General features: G+C 38.3%; 1 protein-coding gene across 1 annotated transcript in view; it reads right to left on the bottom strand.

Annotated features, from left to right (window-relative positions):
• The window catches only part of LOC127424495 (transmembrane protein 8B-like), a 251,801-nt gene that overhangs the window by 190,165 nt on the left and 48,863 nt on the right, over positions 1-12,773 (bottom strand). Inside the window, exon 2 of the mRNA XM_051669777.1 lies at positions 2,497-2,686. Within this exon, the coding sequence (XP_051525737.1) occupies positions 2,497-2,686 (190 nt within the window). The remainder of the gene's footprint in view (positions 1-2,496; positions 2,687-12,773) is intronic.

Below are 12,773 nucleotides of genomic sequence, written 5' to 3'. Positions count from 1 at the left end.
TATTGTTCATTGTTAGTTCATGATACCGGATGCATTAACTAATGTTAACAAATAGAACCTTATTGTGTTGCCTTCTTTTAGGTGAAATCAACCTTCAAATGGTTTACTTATAGCTGACTCTGCATGTTAAGCTGGAATATGAGAAAAAATTAACCCATAGTCTCTCATCAGTCCAGAAGTGTTCATTATTTGCTTTGGAACCTTGAACTAATAAACGAAGGACTCAATCTCTTCAATATTTTTTTATGACTAATAAAATTAAAACATCTTGCTAATTTTAGTGGACATTGAGAATTAATTAGATCTCTTAAAAAAATTCTATAGAATGTGACCCAGTGACAATTAGTAAAAATGGCAGATTTAGGTTTTTGTCATGGTTTTATGTGTTTTTGTTCATGTCTTTTATTTTGGTAAAATAGTTCCATGCCATGTTTGTTCCTGTTTCATTGTCATGTGATCTTGTCATGTGTTTCCCATGTTCTTGTGTCTTGTCCGCATTGGATCATAGTTTCATTAGCTTGTTAGCAGTCTCGCTATCTTGCTTAAAGTTCTGTGTGTTCATTGGTCATCATTGTCATGTGTTTTCCCAAGTCCAAGTATTTAAGCCCTCATATTTGCCATTGTCCATTGTCGAGTATTGTCGAGTATTGTCAGTCAAGTCAAGTCAAGTCAAGTCTACTTCATGTTTATATTTTGTTTTATAGTCAAGTCAAGTCAAGATTCAAGTCAAGTTTAGAGTTAAGGTTCATGTTTCATGTTTATGTTTATGTTTTCATTTCACATCATGGGTTTCCAGTTCATGGATTTACTGCACCATGTAAATAAACTGCACATGGGTTCTGCTTAATTACCATCTTCGTCTGCCTGTCATTGCCAGCAATGTTACAGAATACTCGACCCACCAAGATGAACCTAGCGGTTCAGTTACTTCATCTACGTCAGGAAGGCCTTTTCATTGAGGAATATGTTGAGGACTTTTGTGCTCTGGCCAGCAGGGTCAATTTTAATGAGATTGCCCTCAAGGACTGTTTTCGCTTTGGGTTGAATGAGCCAATCTCCTCCTTGATGCCAGACGGCCGGAGTACCTACAGCCTGACTCAATTTATTGACCTTGCCCTACTGATATGTGGTTCATCATTCACTGTGGGGGAGGTGGATGCCAAGCCAGAGTCCCACGTCATGGCCGCCGAGCCAGAGTCCCACGTCATGGCCGCCGAGCCAGAGTCCCACATCATGGCCGCCGAGCCAGGGTCCCACGTCATGGCCGCCGTGCCAGGGTCCCACGTCATGGCCGCCGAGCCAGGGTCCCACGTCATGGTCGATGAACCAGGGTCCCACGTCATGGTCGACAAGCCAGGGTCCCACGTAATGGTCGCAGAGCTTGCGCCACCTTCTGCCCCTGATCCTGAGTCTGCTCCATGCCATGTCACAGCCATGCCTGAGTCTGCTCCATGCCATGTCACAGCCACGCCTGAGTCTGCTCCATGCCATGTCACAGCCATGCTTCAGTCTGCTCCATGCCATGTCTCAGCCAAGCCCCAGACTGCTCCATGCCATGTCACAAGCAAGCCTCTGCTCCACGGTCCTGGCCTGCCTCTGCTCCATGGTCCTGGCCCGCCTCTGCTCCACATTTTTTTGTTGTTTTTGTTTTGGGGCCCCTAGTGGGGGGGGTATGTCATGGTTTTATGTGTTTTTGTTCATGTCTTTAATTTTGGTAAAATAGTTCCATGCCATGTTTGTTCCTGCTTCATTGTCATGTGATCTTGTCATGTGTTTCCCATGTTCTTGTGTCTTGTCCCATTGGTTCATTGTTTCATTAGCTTGTTAGCAGTCTCATCTTGTTTAAAGTTCTGTGTGTTCATTGGTTATCATTGTCATGTGTTCTCCCAAGTCCAAGTATTTAAGCCCTCATGTTTGCCATTGTCGAGTATTGTTAATGTACATTGTTTGGAAGTCAAGTCTAGTTCATGTTTATGTTTTGTTTTATAGTCAATTCTAGAGTCAAGTTTATAGTTAAGGTTCATGTTTCCTGTTCATGTTTATGTTTTCATTTCACGTCTTGGGTTTCCAGTTTATGGATTTACTGCACCATGTAAATAAACTGCACATGGGTTCTGCTTAATTACCGTCTTTGTCTGCTTGTCATTGCCAGCAATGTTACAGTTTTAAATCTTATGTGTGTCACTTGGTTTTTAATGCTTATGAATCTCCAGTATGCCGTTATACTGTGATTCCGGCATCACCACACTAGATAAATGCATTTTTATAGAGCGAGCAGAAATAATCAGCATCTGGGAAATGATCCTTGGACTTGACTTAAAATGTATTTTGTCAGGTCAGAGTGTACGTGCTCTTCTGTGCAAGCATCAGAAAGTCATGCATTTGACATTTGGCTTTTACATAGCCCTTCCTTTCATATTAAATGCTGACTGAACATACTGTATCTGATCCCCCCCCCCCCCCAATGAATATAACCTGGAAGTTTCGCCAACTCACACTGTCACGTTGCGGTCTGGGCAGCTGTCTCCGAAGGTGCCCCCCTGCTCCTTGAAGGTGATGAGGTTCCAGACAGCCACCACAGTGTCTTCAGGCATGTTGAAGTGGAACAGCTCAACGCTGGCAAAAGAGCGGTAAGCGCTGAGCTTGCGAGGCGTCCGGGTGAAATAATCAGTTACAAACCGGCAATCTGAGGAATGGAAGAAGGAGAGCGTTATTAAGATGAAAGATGGCTTTTATATCTTTAGCACTATGCGGACGAGATTAATTTTCTAAACATTTCAACATAGGATGTCTGTGAATTTTTGTGTACCAATTCAGACAGGATTGGGATTTCTGTAAATGCTAAAATGGGAGTGTCTATTGTCTGGATGTGGGCATTATGGAAGGTCAGTTTATTTCCTCTTTTTACATTGGAGGGGATGCCAGCAGTACTTGAGCCCCCAACTGTTATTTTACACAGAAAGTTGCCAAAAAGGTAAAATGTTGGTGTAATGGAGGCAGCACAATGTGTAATTACGGTTTTAGACGAAGTTCAAAATAAATGATTAGCACTGAAAAAAATGTTGGTTTTGATCTCATGTTTAATAACCTTCAAAATTGTGAAGATTTGCAGCAAAAGCGATTGTTTCACTTTAGAAGACATTAATTTAACCAATGGAGTTGTATGGATGACGTTTATGTTGACTGTCTTGGAGATTCAGAGGTGAACCAAGATATTTTCTATTTTTCTTCAAATGTGTTCAGCAGAAGAAAGAAAGTCATACACACCTCCCAGACAGCAAGCACATTTGCACTGATTCCGGCAGAAGTGTGCCACTGTCGGCTCAATGCCGACATCGGCGAAAAGATCACTGGCCAAAGTCGTGCCGACTGTACACACCACTTCTGGCTGATAGATGGCTTTTCCCATGTGGGCCAATCTCGGCTGAAAGCAGCTCTGCAATGCAGATCCATACTCGGTGTAGTTTGTATGTACTTTTGTAGGTGTAGTCTGATATGTTCCAAAATTATATTAAAAATAAGCAAGTGGTATAAAGTTCCAAACCTTACATTTAAAAAATTAGGTAGAAAATAATTTTTATTGCATTGTAATTTTGATGTTGGTAAAATACCTGAAAAACTTGCTAGATTCCACAGACAGGTGTTACTCTCATGGTTGCTAATGTACAAACATAATATTGTGCATGTGTATTGTTTAATTTATAACTATGTTCCTGTAATTAGTATGTGTACTCTTGTGTGTACAATTTGTTATTTTCTTTAAAAAAAAATATATAATAAAATAAAAAAAAAATGTCACAAGCGACCCACTACTAAAATTACGGAACACAGATGACTGAAACAGTTTTGGCGGTTAATACTCGTAGAGCCCTTCGAATAGGGGAGCCTACAAGCTTGGGATAAAATAGCATAACACTGCGGTCCCATAGACATTCTATGGCAGTACACTGGCGAGGAGACAATAGGCCGTTTTTTCTGAATGGATGTGTATGTAGGAGATGCTTCAGTGTGCTGAATAAACTGCTTTTGTGAAAAAACAGTTTACACTTAACGAATTGACCACCTGAAAAGAATCTCTGTTACTCCAATTGGTGTGGATGTACGTAGGTGTAACCTGACTCTTCGTTTTCGAGAGGATAAAAATCAGTTGGTACTTTATATTCAGTTTCCAGTCTTTTTAGATGTTTTAATTGTCAAGGAGAAAATCATTTTCTATATCTACATATATAACGTTAGCTGTAATAGCCTGTTAGGAGAAAGAACATAGCTAACGTTAGAAAACCCGTTAAATTACATTGTTAATTATATTTAGCTGTTTAACTTTGTACAATGACTACTGAACTGTATAGCTAACTAATTGACATTCCATGAGCTGGATTGTTTTAGCTAGTTTCATTCGTTACTGTCTCATTTGTTGGAGTTCTTAGGCTTTACTTCGCACAGGTAACGTTAGCTGAAATAATATTATATTAGCTAGCACTCTGTAATTAATTAATTAATTACATTACATTACTTATATGTCAATGGAAAGTTCAATCTTGTACGTGGATTATTTTGTGTAGGCTCCAATGATGTTCGATGTCAAGGTAGACATCGTATCCCATTTCTGCCAGAAGTTAATATCTTTGATTTTTCTGCTTATGTTCATTAGATGCTGTCCGAAAGAATCACTTGTCAGTAATGAAACGGTGGTTGCAGCTGGCTTCATACCGTGAAGGAGGAAGGAAGAGATGCAGCGAGTAGTAATAACCTGTCATTACCATGCACTCACACACTCAGATTAATAAAATCAATACATTTATCAAATTAATTGTAACTGATCAAATCAGTAATTGATCAAATCAGTCAGTGCAGTTTAATAGTAAACATCCCTATTTGATTTTAAAAGAGGAAAATATACCCACCCCATTCCCAGTCTACTTCTGTTCTAAAGTTCATTTATGCCATAGGCAAATTTATGCCTTGTTAAAAATTAATGAATGTGTTTAATGTACATATTCACAGAGCTGCATTTATGGGTTGCAACATCATTTTGAAGCATTTTACTTTTCTCTGAACTGACAGCTGATAAACTTAAAAATCATTCACCTATCACTTCAGATATGTATTTAACCACTAGAGTCATATGGATTACTCCTATATTTCCTTTATGTGATTTTTGGAGCTACAAAGGTCTGATCACCATTCACTTCAATTGTATGGACCTACAGAGCTGACATATTCTTCAAAAAAAATGTATTTGTGTTCTGCAGAAGAAAGAAAGTCATACAAATCTGGGCTGGCATGTGTCACAGTCTGTCTCCCTCATTTTCTTCAAGGACTCTTATTTTGAAGTTTTCCACTGGACTACATCTCCCATAGTTCACTGCCCTAATCACTTCCATCTGTTCATCCACACCTGCCTTCCATTCCCTCATTAGTTTCCCTGTGTATGTATACCCTCTAGTTTTGTTCATTTGTCAGTCCTTGAAGTGTTGCATTGAGTTAATGAAGTGTATTGTTAAAGTGTTTCCTTGTTTTGTTATTGTGAAGTTAGTGCCATTGTTTGTTCCACTCCAGCATTATAATTAAAGGATTTAAAGATTCTACTCCTGCGTCTCCTCTCTTCCACTCCCTGTACCCAACATTACAGCATGAGAGTGAGTAAATAAGAGAATTTTCATTTGGGTGAACTAACCCTTTAAACTGTTCTGTACTTCTCTGTATTGGCAACTGATGAACTTCAACAAAAATAAAAAATTCAATTAAACCTTTTTCATTTTATTTGAATATGACAGTTAATATCTATGTGGCATTCTCAGGCCACATCTGGACTTAAAGATCAATACTACGAGCTTTCTATGGGCCACATCTGGTCCACACCAGTTCCTCCTTCAGTTTACACACTGTGGTCCGTATACTGGGCCACAACTAAATAAAGTATGTGGCCCCCAAGTGGGCCAGATAAATTTTGCTGGTTGGGATGGCATGTGGGTGAACTAACCCTTTAATGAAATTTGTGTCATGAGATATCTTACTGGTTTCTGTGACAACACTAGACTCAAACCGCAAACAAAAAAGTGTCCATGGGATGCGGTCTCTGACGCTTTCTGCCAGTCAATCATTTTTTACGTTCTCATAGTATTGTATTTGCAGTGAACTGAGGCTTAATGCCTTTTTATGCCATGTTGCTTATAACAGTTGTCAGTTGAGGCTGCTATTTTTGCTGGTGTGTGTTTTTTTTTTTTTTTTTTTTTTTTTTAAACAAGTGCTCCTGCTCTATATCGGTCTCAATAAAGCTCATTTGGTATCTTTGGAGTGTGGGGCTTTGGAAGGAGGGGGTGTGGCTAATCCAATGGTTCAACTTGTGAAAAAGCTTTCATATGCAGCCCAAGACGACTTATTTAAAAAAAAAAAAAAATGATTGTGCACCTTTAAATAAAAATACAAATCAATAACTGTCCAGTTACTGTCCCAGGGGCTAAAAGCCACACACTTGGGTTAAAAGGTCCCCTTGCAAAAAAAAATCTTGATACATATTTTCCTTAAGGGGTACCTTTAGTGACATTATCACAATCAAAGACACCCCTTCACACACAGGATTAGATTTCTCAGAGGATCCCTGAGCTAGTCAAAAAAACAGTAGGTAATTTGCTCTGTACTTTTTACAGAGGCTATGTGAGAAAAACACACGTGTTTGATTCAATCAGGATTTAAATCAAAATTACATCTGAAACATGAATTATCCTAACCTCCTCTGTAATGGGCTTTTGGTGATTGGCTGGAAAAGTGGTAAGGTGGGTTGGAAGAGGGGTTGAAGAATTAGTCCTAATGCAGTTTGGTTGACCTTCCCTTCGAAAGCTTCACCAGTGATTTAATCACACTTACTTTGGGTCATGCGTGCCTTGGCTCCAATTCAATAATGAATTTCATTGCAATCCTTCAATGCAAGACCAAAGAGGAAGCACCAATATGACATTTGCAATCTGCCTTAATGAGCCATGGCTTCCTATGGCTCCATCATCAGTGAGCCTAATGGCTCCAATCTCCTTGTGATTACTAGAGGGAAACATTCATACCCTACCACCCAGTTACTTCCCTGATATTCATATATTCCCTGTGTGTTCAATATACAGGTGCAATTTGCTTCCCCCAGGTGAATGTAACTGGTTTCCATGAACACTTACAGTTAGGCTGATGCCAATCCATCATGGCAATATTCTATAGTTGCCATGATGGAAGGGTAGTCTAGAGCCCCAGTAGACATATCTATACAGTGTGGTCATATAAATGTTTCTAAAAATTATTTTACAGCATACATGCATTCCTTTCCAGAGAATTACAATATAGTATTATAATAATATAATTTAAACTTCACCACAGAAACTAGGGTCTCAATATCCATTATTTAACGTTTTTGACCTGCCGTAGCCCTTTTTGAGTGGTGGGTTTTGACATAACCTCATTTTTCTTCTACCAAATACTTCCTTTTGAGTACTTTCAGTTCATGTGTGTGACCTTTTAACCACTGTCCCTAGAGATTTCACCAAAATGGTTTGAGTTTAATTGATTGGAATAGTATTTAAGGCAGAACATGCCTAGACTTTAAGAACACTGCAAGGTTAAAAGCACTAACAAAACATGCCACTCTTTGTGCTTAATCTGCACATGTGTCACATTGACCAATTTTCTGCTACTCTACCACATATACAGTGGCCATGCCATACATTAAACATGGCAGTCTGCCTGATACAGCTGTCAAAGGCCACATTCACAGTGCTTAATCCCATTCTGTACACACAGAGTTTGGGTTATTTACCAATTCTAGAACTGAATTCACTCCTGAAAAATTTTGGTGACAACCAAATTTTTATTAAATTGCATAGGATATACAGACCTCAACAAGTACACTTACAGTGACGCAATTAGAAGTGGGACAAAGTGTAGGGTCAACCCATACATCATGGTCCTGAGAGAGTATGCTGTTTAAAAGCAGCATCTTAACAAGCAGAAACAAAACAGGACTCATGTCAACAGGAGTTTATTAACAATTTGGGACATTATTGTGTCAAATGTGAAGATCTAGATTTATGCACAAGTTTCCAAGTTGGAAATCCGACTTCAAGTTGTGTTTCATTGCATTTTTCAAAGTAGGAATTTGATTATTCAGACCTTCGTAACACAGCATAATCTAAAAATTGTGGGGTAATGCATTGTGGACGTTCTGTACAAAGCTCCTTGACTGGGGAGGATGACAAGATCTAAAATCTCACATATCGATACAGAGCCAAAGCTTGAGAGCAGCACTGTGGTGTAAACATCTCTGAAGATTGAATGTTTGTGTGTGAGTTATAGAGAAAACGATAGAGAAGTGTATAGGGTTGGCAATCTGTATGAGTGAAGACAAATGACAGCACCTGTACGTCAGTTCTAGCCACGTGTTTAATCTCATTCCCGTCGGACCCCTTTGCTTCTGTTATTAACAGACATAACAAATCAAGCGCCTTGACACTTTTATTAAGCTGATAGACTCTCAGAGGTATGACGCCAGTGTGGCCTCTTCATCTGTTAGTTCAGACAGCCAAACCACATCCCACTTATGGGCTTCACGTGCAATCACTTACAGTGCGAATAAAATTACTGAGTGAAATATAGAAGATGGACCCACACCATTTGGTACAGTACAAACTGTAGCAATGTCCATCTAGGACTGAAATGTAACTTGTAAAATGGATAATTCCAACTTTAAATTCTTATTGGATAAGCCACATTCAAAGCCGTTGTAAAATATACCCACACCTGTGACCTCACTTTCTATGTTTATACACCAAGTTGCTACGTGCTTGGCAACTGCAAACACCTAGGATAATAAACTATATTACTTAGTGTAAGAACTGTTTATTCCAACTATTATTAATGATAAATGTAACTGCTTATTGAACACTGGTGTCTTTTTTATCATGTTGCTTTCAAATTTAATAAAAGCACAAGAATGGAATAGCCTGTAAAGTTCAGGGTTCGACAATAAGGATTTTGTCTGGCAACAATGACATGTCAGAAAAAAAAAAAATACATTTAAATTTATGCACTAAAGTAAAACAGAAAGCCAGTGGTGGTTTGTAGAAATTGTAATATGGTACTGATTACAAATTGCATGACAAAAATTGGAGCCAGTAACGTAATCTCTTGGATTACATTTTTATGGCAATCTGATTGCTTTTGGATTAATGCTGACTTAATTTTTGTTTATTTGATGTCACATGCATTTGAGTAGGATAAACTTTTTGAAATGATGTTGCTTAAATGTGAAGTAAAAAACTTTCTTAATGGATCAAAATCACTACTTGCTATTTGTCTGTTTCTGCTTGAAATAAAAAAGGAACAAAGTATTTTTACTCTAGCAATTTTGAGATTACAAACAGCATCCATGTGTGGTAACAGATCAGACCAGTTATATTTGTGCATCAACGTCACTATCAAAGGCTTTTGCAAAAGCGCAGTCATGTAAATTTTTTAAGTCGAGTAATAAACTTTACTGCACTTATGCAATCGGTTCTGCATTTATTTGTGGAGCCATCAGGCAATTTTTATTGTTGAGCCATGCATTATATGGAACTAGAAGTTTGTGATCCATTCACAGCAGTAATTTCTCACATTTCTTTTGCATGCAAGAGCCTAATGTTGTGCCCCAGCCAGACTCGTACCAACTGATTACCCTTCTTGTCAGTCAGGAGCAGAGGCAATGTCATGTTATTTGACCGTTACCTGTTGATGTGATTCACACAAGTCTCACATGTCAAAATATACTGTATGTGCTCTTGTCTTGTCCGGGAAAGCAAGCCAAGGATATCCTTCTGTTTTGAAAGCACCAGGACACTTGGGTTTGTAAATTGTGCACTAGGCCTATGCAGTAAAATTGTCCACTAGAAGCAGAATATTTCAGTTTTAACATGGTAAATTGGCTATGCTTTCAGAACTGAATTATTTAGCTTGACATTGCTGTAACATGTATATTAACTTGGAGTGGGTTTGAGTTTGAAGCAGATAATATTTTAGGTACTTCAGGTTTACTTAGGTACTTTAGGTACTGTATTTCATGTGTTTTTGTATTTTCCAAACATTCATAATTTCATCTTGGTCCTATCTACAGTATGAAAGTAGCTAGTAGCAAGTACTATTCTGCATTTATTTAATTAGTTTAAAAGTTGTTATTATTATTATTATTATTATGATGATGATGATCATACCACATTTGTCTTTTAATATATTTTTCTGTATGTATTTGCATTATTTTTGTAAAATGATTGTAATATGAGCCAATGACTAGGGGCTATCAAGCATGTGGATAAAATCTTTTTAAAAGTAATTTCATCCTTTTCAGGACATCTCATTCTTCAAGTTCTCACAGAGCACAACTCCTTCTTTAACACCTGTTATTACTGACGTCTCAAGGTTTTAATCAGTGTTTAAATGACTGCAGGGAACATTTGAAATTCAACAGTAAAAAATGAGCACTAATTAACAGGAAATGAGAGAGGAGCAAAGTCCTTTAGAGATCACTGAGAATGTTCATGTCTTTCTGCCACTCCACAACCCCAAAAGATGTTTCTCAGTGGACCACCAGACCAGTAATAAATCATAAACTCTTATTACATTTCATGTTGATATTCCCCACACAACAAAGTATTGCTGCCGATCAATACAGGTTCCCTTTTTCCAATCAGGCTTCAGACTGAGCAGCATTAAAATTAATATAGCTTTTTTTCTCCCAGTCACGTTACTTCTCTAGCAGTGATGGGGGATCAATAATTAATGACGTCTCTTTCTCATGCTCGATTTTATGTACAGTCCTCTATTCTCCACTGTTATTGTTTCTTTACATGATGAGCACAGATATTGAGGTCAGATTGCTCTTATGTTTGTCTAGTCTGTCTACACAGAAACACATTCCTGAAAAACATTCAGAGTTTGCTTTGTCTAAAATATGGAGGCCTGTCTGCAAATGATGTAGGGGAGACTGGGAAGTGTTGAAATGCAGGATGAGATGTAACGCCATCAGTATAACCAATTTAACCCCCCCACCCCGCTGAGGTGAGATTAGAAGTTGCTATAAAACTAAAATAAACTAAGAAAAAAAAAATAAATAAATATATATATATATATATATATATATATATATATATATATATATATATATATATATACAGGTGCATCTCAATAAATTAGAATGTCGTGTAAAAGTTCATTTATTTCAGTAATTCAACTCTAATTGTGAAACTCGTGTATTAAATAAATGCAATGCACACAGACTGAAGTAGTTTAAGTCTTTGGTTCTTTTAATTGTGATGATTTTGCTCACATTTAACAAAAACCCACCAATTCACTATCTCAAAAAATTAGAATACATCATAAGACCAATAAAAAAAACATTTTTAGTGAATTGTTGGCCTTCTGGAAAGTATGTTCATTTACTGTATATGTACCCAATACTTGGTAGGGGCTCCTTTTGCTTTAATTACTGCCTCAATTCGGCATGGCATGGAGGTGATCAGTTTGTGGCACTGCTGAGGTGGTATGGAAGCCCAGGTTTCTTTGACAGTGGCCTTCAGCTCATCTGCATTTTTTGGTCTCTTGTTTCTCATTTTCCTCTTGACAATACCCCATAGATTCTCTATGGGGTTCAGGTCTGGTGAGTTTGCTGGCCAGTCAAGCACACCAACACCATGGTCATTTAACCAACTTTTGATGCTTTTGGCAGTGTGGGCAGGTGCCAAATCCTGCTGGAAAATTAAATCAGCATCTTTAAAAAGCTGGTCAGCAGAAGGAAGCATGAAGTGCTCCAAAATTTCTTGGTAAACGGGTGCAGTGACTTTGGTTTTCAAAAAACACAATGGACCAACACCAGCAGATGACATTGCACCTCAAATCATCACAGACTGTGGAAATTTAACACTGGACTTCAAGCAACTTGGGCTATGAGCTTCTCCACCCTTCCTCCAGACTCTAGGACCTTGGTTTCCAAATGAAATACAAAACTTGCTCTCATCTGAAAAGAGGACTTTGGACCACTGGGCAACAGTCCAGTTTTTCTTCTCCTTAGCCCAGGTAAGACGCCTCTGATGTTGTCTGTGGTTCAGGAGTGGCTTAACAAGAGGAATACGACAACTGTAGCCAAATTCCTTGACATGTCTGTGTGTGGTTGATGCCTTGACCCCAGCCTCAGTCCATTCCTTGTGAAGTTCACCCAAATTCTTGAATCGATTTTGCTTGACAATTCTCATAAGGCTGCGGTTCTCTTGGTTGGTTGTGCATCTTTTTCTTCAACACTTTTTCCTTCCACTCAACTTTCTGTTAACATGCTTGGATACAGCACTCTGTGAACAGCCAGCTTCTTTGGCAATGAATGTTTGTGGCTTACCCTCCTTGTGAAGGGTGTCAATGATTGTCTTCTGGACAACTGTCAGATCAGCAGTCTTCCCCATGATTGTGCAGCCTAGTGAACCAAACTGAGAGACCATTTTGAAGGCTCAGGAAACCTTTGCAGGTGTTTTGAGTTGATTAGCTGATTGGTATGTCACCATATTCTAATTTTTTGAGATAGTGAATTGGTGGGTTTTTGTTAAATGTGAGCCAAAATCATCACAATTAAAAGAACCAAAGACTTAAACTACTTCAGTCTGTGCATTGAATTTATTTAATACACGAGTTTCACAATTTGAGTTGAATTACTGAAATAAATGAACTTTTCCACAACATTCTAATTTATTGAGATGCACCTGTATATATATATATAT

The sequence above is a fragment of the Myxocyprinus asiaticus genome, chromosome 3 (assembly GCF_019703515.2).
Source record: "Myxocyprinus asiaticus isolate MX2 ecotype Aquarium Trade chromosome 3, UBuf_Myxa_2, whole genome shotgun sequence".
Lineage (NCBI taxonomy): Eukaryota > Metazoa > Chordata > Actinopteri > Cypriniformes > Catostomidae > Myxocyprinus > Myxocyprinus asiaticus.
Note: the sequence above shows the minus strand (reverse complement) of the source record. Positions and strands in the feature narration are given on the sequence as shown.